This window comes from Electrona antarctica, assembly GCF_951216825.1.
Source record: "Electrona antarctica genome assembly, chromosome: 24".
Taxonomy (NCBI): Eukaryota; Metazoa; Chordata; class Actinopteri; order Myctophiformes; family Myctophidae; genus Electrona; species Electrona antarctica.
The window spans coordinates 17,862,488-17,869,638 of NC_136803.1; the positions used below are offsets into that span (position 1 = coordinate 17,862,488).

General features: G+C 45.0%; 1 protein-coding gene across 4 annotated transcripts in view; it reads left to right on the forward strand.

Moving 5' to 3' along the window:
* Positions 1-7,151, forward strand: part of LOC306917336 (receptor tyrosine-protein kinase erbB-4-like) — a 467,869-nt gene that overhangs the window by 373,325 nt on the left and 87,393 nt on the right. For all 4 annotated transcript variants that reach the window (XM_079495511.1, XM_079495513.1, XM_079495512.1 and 1 more), the window contains exon 17: positions 1,931-2,063. In XM_079495511.1, coding sequence (XP_079351637.1) covers positions 1,931-2,063 — 133 coding nt within the window. The remainder of the gene's footprint in view (positions 1-1,930; positions 2,064-7,151) is intronic.

Below are 7,151 nucleotides of genomic sequence, written 5' to 3' on the forward strand. Positions count from 1 at the left end.
GCGCCAGCATAATGATTCCCCCCTCCATTGACAATGAACAGTAGCCGAAATCTTCTTCCCCTTTTTTTATCTCTGAATCTAAATCACATATTACGATTCTAATCAAAACAAGCGTTTTTGACGGCCGGTCGCGGTCCCATCGCTAGTCGCAGTAAAATAATTCATGCCTCGTCGGCCATCCTCCCGCGATAGATTTGGTTAGCTGTTTGCTAACCGGATGTCAAGCGCCTGGGGTATTTTCTTTTTTGCTGCTATCCATCTCGTCTCGTTAGCCTGTGATTAGCTAAGTTCTCCATCTGTGTCCTGTCCAATCGTGGGTTAATTGTCCATGGAGTCCACATGTGTCTTGTTAATCTCTATGTCTATTTAAACTCCCCTGGGTATTCAGTTAGCTGCCAGTTCATCCTATGTACCTGGAAGTCTGCGTTTGTTCTAGATTCATTGATTCTGTGTATGGATCTTCTGGTGCAGCCTTCAACCTCTTTAACACAATCAGCGCAGGGATTTCTTTCAAAATAGAAGCTTGGGTGCCGGGAAGTGCCCCCCCCCCCCCCCTTTCCGTTCTGGACAAAAACCGGGAGACATATTTTTGCTTGCTTACCTCGCTATCGTTAGGATAAAACTGCTGAATAATCCCTTTGAACGAGAGGCATGTTGAAGTCAGAAATGAAGAGTTTAGTATATCAATCTGGTCAAAACAACGGAGAGCTCCTTAGATTACGCCCGCCGAGTCTTTCTTTGTGAACGGTAAACGGGGAAGTGAACGACAACGTGCAAGCGTTAAGAGCAAGGAATATTTCTCTACCCTAACCCTATCAATGAAAATGCGCTAGGACGTGTGTACATGTCCTTTGTATCCGTCGGTTGGATTAGTTGTGACGTACCCACACATCGTACGGTCTGAATAGGTTAAGGCCAAGGACCCTTTAGCTGAGAGAGAGACGATGTAGGGGCCCCCTCTATTGTATAAAATTGTGTTGCAGATTAAACATTTTCATAGATTTCATGCTTCATGGACTTGTTTGACAGCACTGTCATCAGTTTTGTACAAATCGATGTTTTTATTTGTTTGTCAAATCTGAAAATAGCCGATCTGTAAGCTCACAACGTGTCGCAGTTGTGAGCTTGTAGATCTTAGGCGAATGCTTAGTGACATGAGAAAACATGTTTTTCATTGCCGAAGCAAAAGTGACACAGAAAAACACTGTCAAAACTCAAATTAAAAAGACATTCCCTGCCAGCATTAATTCATAAATTCACCCGTTAACCTCCAGCCTTTTTCCGTGAAACCCTTATTTTGAAGGATCCACCGGAAACGGATGTAGACTAACGATGTGTGTTGTGACGGACGCTACTATATACTTTCACTCGGAGAAGACCGTTTTACTGCGATCATCAATTCTTTGGCTGTGATTTTGGTCGGTGGCGCAATCTAAGGAATCCCAGATAGAAGCATTTGAAAAGATGCTTACAACAACAAATGTTTACTTCATTGCCTAGCAACCCAATGCTAATATATGTAGCATTACGATGGTGAGCTATCATACAACACTATAAAGGACCATTTGACGCAGATATACGTCAACAGCGGGGAATGTGTTTAAAAGTGAATAAAGACATACAGGGCAGTATTATGCGTGTCTTAAGTACCAGGTCTTATGACTTAACTTAAGACCTGGAGGCGTGGTCAATGCCATTTGGCTATTCTGAGTGGCCAAATGGCATTGATCACGCCTCCAGGTCTTAAGTTAAGTAATAAGACCTGGTACTTAAGACACGCATAATACTGCCCACAGTATGTAAACGGCTGTGTCGAAATGCAACTTAGAGAAGCTAGCTTACAACACAAAATACATCCAATGGTACTGTAGCTTGGTTGACAATCATCATCTCTCTCTCTCTCTCTCTCTCTCTCTCTCTCTCTGTCCAGGACGCCCCTGATAGCGGCGGGGATCATCGGCGGTCTCTTCATCATCGTCATCGTGGCGCTCAGCGTGGCCGTCTACGTGCGACGCAAGAGCATCAAGAAGAAGAGAGCGCTGCGACGCTTCCTGGAGACGGAGGTGGGTGGAGCCTAGAGGCCTCTCGTATAGCCAATGACGGCAAGGCGCCGTTATACACAGTGTGTTACGGTCCTAGCCTTTGCGGGTCCTTTACGGCAGTGGCTCTCAAACATTTTCATGTCAAGGACCCCCAGATTGACCCTCGTTAGCCTGCGGACCCCCATAGGAAGAGATATGCCAGGGACCCCCATTTGAAGAGATATGCCAGGGACCCCCATTTGAAGAGATATGCCAGGGACCCCCATTTGAAGAGATATGCCAGGGACCCCCATTTGAAGAGATATGCCAGGGACCCCCATAAGAGTTGATTCTTACGCCTCTAGCAGTGAGTTTCAACCATTGTAATTTAAAGGACTGAGTTCGACATGGATACGGACCCCCGTTTTTATCTCTGGGACCCGGTATATATTCAATTAATTTAACTCTGAGAGTGGACAAATGGAACCAAACGGACCCGTCCACTCTCAGTGTTAGAGACCCATAAAGGGTCCATTTGGTTCCTAACTATCATTTAGCTGGGGACCCCCTGGAATTCTCTCAAGGACCACTTTGAGAACCAATGCTTGGAACTCAAAGAGTGTATAAATGCCGGTCCATTTGGTTCCATTTGTTATATTTACGGCCACGCATAAACAAATAATGAATCCACAAATGTATAGCGTTATTGCGACCAAAGGTCGCACACTACTATGCAAACGTGCCGTAACACTGAAACGCGACGCGACGCCACATACACACACACACACCCCTGCACCGAGACAATTTAAAATGAAACTTCTATGACAGTGCTGCAGCATCCATGTACTATATCACGATTATGAAATGTTACGTGACAGTAATTGTAACAAATAATTGCGGTTGACATTTTTATTGTGTGTTACTTTTGTTTGTTGTCCTTCGGTCGCGTCGCCTTAAGGCGTCTTACTGATTTGTATTGTTGAGCTGCTTCTTCCATATAGAGCAACATTTGTTCAACTTTGACCCCTCTGTCACATGGAACTATAGATCTGTGCTTCTGCTGGCGTAGTGACGTTTGGGAACTTTTGTGTTAGACTACAAACATTGATTGTGCTTTTATTATCTCTGGATATATGAGAGAGAGAGAGAGAGAGAGAGAGAGAGAGAGAGAGAGAGAGAGAGAGAGAGAGAGAAGCCAGCATTGAGCAGGGAAAGGCACCCATCCTTTATTGGCTTTTCACAATGTCTGTCACACCAAATGAAAAAGCTGTTTCATTTTGACTCATGTTCGTTGTAAAGGGCTCCAATTTAAAACAAAACTACAGTACTTGTAAAAGTTTCCAGACCCTGTCTGTCTTTTGGAACGTTTCCGACTGAACTGGACTGAGCAACCCCAGAAGTACCCTTGGACCTTGAAGTAGTTGAAGTGTGTGTGTGTGTGTGTGTGTGTGTGTGTGTGTGTGTGTGTGTGTGTGTGTGTGTGTGTGTGTGTGTGTGTGTGTGTGTGTGTGTGTGTGTGTGTGTGTGTGTGTGCGCGTGTGCGTGCGTGCGTGCGTGCGTGCACGAGAGATATGCCAATACTGCACTTTCACTCAAGTACATTTGAATTCTGAATTGCTGTACATTCTGAATTGCTGTATTGATACTTTTACTTAGCTAAGTAAAACATTTGAGTACTTTCTCCACCACTGCTTGTTAGTAAGTAGACAGGAGTTAGAATGTGACCCTGATCTCTTCTCTCTACCCTGGGGTTCCTGTCTCTCTAGAATGTGACCCTGTCTCTTCTCTCTACCCTGGGGTTCCTGTCTCTCTAGAATGTGACCCTGATCTCTTCTCTCTACCCTGGGGTTCCTGTCTCTCTAGAATGTGACCCTGATCTCTTCTCTCTACCCTGGGGTTCCTGTCTCTCTAGAATGTGACCCTGATCTCTTCTCTCTACCCTCGGGTTCCATGTCTCTCTACACATTGTTGCTGGTTGGGCAGAAACCTCATACGTCCCACTTTTCATGACTTTTCGTTGGTTCAACATTTATAAAACACATTATAAGACACAATTAAGCACTTTCACTTATTTATGCATTTTCAATGGCAAAAAAATAGCAGGTAAGCTAAGGTCAGAACGGAAATACATGGCTTGGATGCACCTGGGACGTATCCCCAGTGATGTATCCCAAGGTCATCGGGGTTTCGGGTCTCGCGAACATCATACCCCTCACTCGGGTGACCCAGCCGGGGTGATCAAGTCCCGACTTGCGTCCCAGTAGCTACCCTCGATCAGACCCACTAGGGAAAAACCAGGGCCACACAATCCGTTGGATCCACTCCGGAACTACTCTGCCGGGACTGGGAGGTACAATTCTGGCATGTGGAGGGACTAGGCTCTGTGGGTTGACTCCTGTCCGGGCCCCTCCTGCGTCTCACCAGGAGTACCGCCAGGACCTGTGCGTTGCACCAAACTGAACACTTCACACTTTTAGTATGACAAAGTACTTGGGCATTATTGAGCACTTTTCCTGCCACTAAGGTCCTCCTGCATGGCGCATGGCCAGCTGGATGCAGTCGCTTTTGTTTTAAAGCACTTCCATATTTTCGTTTCCCAAAAAGCAGGAGAAGAAGAAGTCTAACGGCTAACGCTTTCTTTCTCCAGAAACGCTAACATTGTAATCACGATGCATCGACAAAATTTGACTGAGGGACTGTCATTGGATTATTTATTTATTTTTTGTCATATGAAAGCAGGGAATCATAGCTTCAAATTGATATATTGGTTGTTCAGTTTGACCCTCCAGTTTTGGAGGCTTATAGAGTAATGACACACACAATGACACACACACACACACACACACACACACACATCGAGCAGTCACATATTGTTGCTGTCAGGAAGAATATATGTCCCCCCCCCCCTTTTTTTTCTCCAAAAAGATACAGTAATACTCTACTTCATCGTACAAGCGTGTCACACAAAGCAAAAAAGAAAATGCTGATCTAGGCTATTTTTCCACAATTATAAATATAAAGTAATAATAAAAATGTAAATGTTTTAGGACATTAACCCATTCTGAACGGGAATCCCTTTTGGTGTTTAAAGCATTATGTTATGCTTTAGCTATTGAAAAATATCAGATCCAGAAGCTCAAATCGTGAAAATGTGGCGCAAATCTTTGAATATATATTCTTTCAGAGCGAATGTTTTGAACTCAAATCTTTGCTTCTGGGGAGGGGGGTCCCTGGAACAACATATTTTCAGATGGGGGGGTCGGCGGCCAAATCCAGATATTTCTGGGGGTCCTTGACATGAAAAAGGTTGAGCACCACTGACATAGAAACACAAACAGGATTTAGAAGACATTTGGTCCAAATGGGTTAAGGTTTCCAGCCCACAGTACCAGTCCATGGGCAGGATGCCTGGCTGCCGGTAACAGTAACAGTACAGTACGCTGCCAGTGTGGGTTAGTGTAATTGGGAGGCGGAGGCCGCAGCCTTATAGACAGCTGTCAGTGAGGAAGACGAGGAGGCCATGACCACAACGTGTCCGTCCGTGCCTCCTCCTCGGCCCCCTGTGTGTGTGTGTGTGTGTGTGTGTGTGTGTGTGTGTGTGTGTGTGTGTGTGTGTGTGTGTGTGTGTGTGTGTGTGTGTGTGTGTGTGTGTGTGTGTGTGCGTGTGCGTGAGCCCCTGCCTCACATCCATCTTAACTCCTTCACGCCGGGAACGTATCTGTGGCGCCATAGCTTTTAACCATTATTTTAAACTTTAGATGTTGAAAAATAGCAGATCTACAAGCTCGTAGCGCGGCACTCGGTGCCGCGCTACGAGCTTGTAGATCTGCTATTTTTGAAATATCGTGAAAACGTGTGCAAATTCTTTGAACATTTTTAAGTCAAATCTTTGCTTCTCGGTGGGGTCCCTGCAACAACATATTTTCAGATGGGGGGGGGGGGGGTCCTTGACATGAAATTGTTTGAGAACCACTGATATAGAAAGTGTCATGATTTAGAAGATATATTTGTAGAATCTGGTTTCAGGTCTTGAGGGGTTAATCAGCCAGGCTGCTCTCTGACAGGTCACCACACGCCATCATGGATGTATTTACTCTGAGCACATCCACCCTGATGCACTGGCATGGGAGAGAGACTACAGTGTACACTGTAGCTGGTTGTACTGCTAGCTAAAGGCTGGGGGCTGTGTTGTGTGGTGTCGTTCCACTTCCAGAGAGTAATCTAATAAGAGAGTAATGACACTCCCGTTGACTCTCATTGTAACAATGGAATGCGGAAGTGCTCATTCTATCTCAATGGAATAGTTCCAGCCATAGGAGCAATGTTTGGAACTATCGCCCATAGGCACCCGCTTTGCGGCGAGATCAAAGCGTGTCACCACTCTCTTACTAGATTACTCTGTTCCAGAAGCCCCCACCTTCCTGTTTAACCCGGAAGGACAACACGCTCCTTAGAGTGGGCCTGGACGGGGCAGCCCCTGGGGCAGTACCAGCATGCTAACACTAGGGGCAGCAAAGGAGTTAATTATTCAAAAACGGCAAATTAAACGCATGAAACAAATAGCGGGTGTAGCGTATTACGCAGGGGAAGAACATGGATTAACCCATTTAGGCCTGACCTCGAAATTTAAAAAAAATCTTCTAAATCCTCCAGTTTTCTGAAATAAATATTTTCACGATTTTTCACAAATAGCAGACCTACAAGCTCGTAGCGCGCCACTCGGTGGCGCGCTATGAGCTTGTAGATCTGCTATTTTTCAATAGCTAAATTATAACATAATGTTTAAAACACCAAAAGGGGTTCCCGCCCAAAATGGGTTAAATAGTGTGGAACAAGGGTTATACAGTCAAACTGTTAGAAATATGTCAAGAAGGCTAACTTTGCAACTCTTGCGCAACAGAGTTACACAACGTAGCATCAAATAGTACATTAATTAAAAAAAAAAAAAAAAAAAAAAAGATTTAAAAAGATAGAAAGAAAAGAACTCCAAGGTCTGATCTCTGCCTGACAGCTATATGGAATGTGAAAGTAATTATCCAAAGCACTGAGACTCCAGGGCACCGCTGGACTGAGATTCAGTTCCCACAAGAGGCAGCGAGGAGCGCATCAAACGTCCGCTCCGCTCACCCC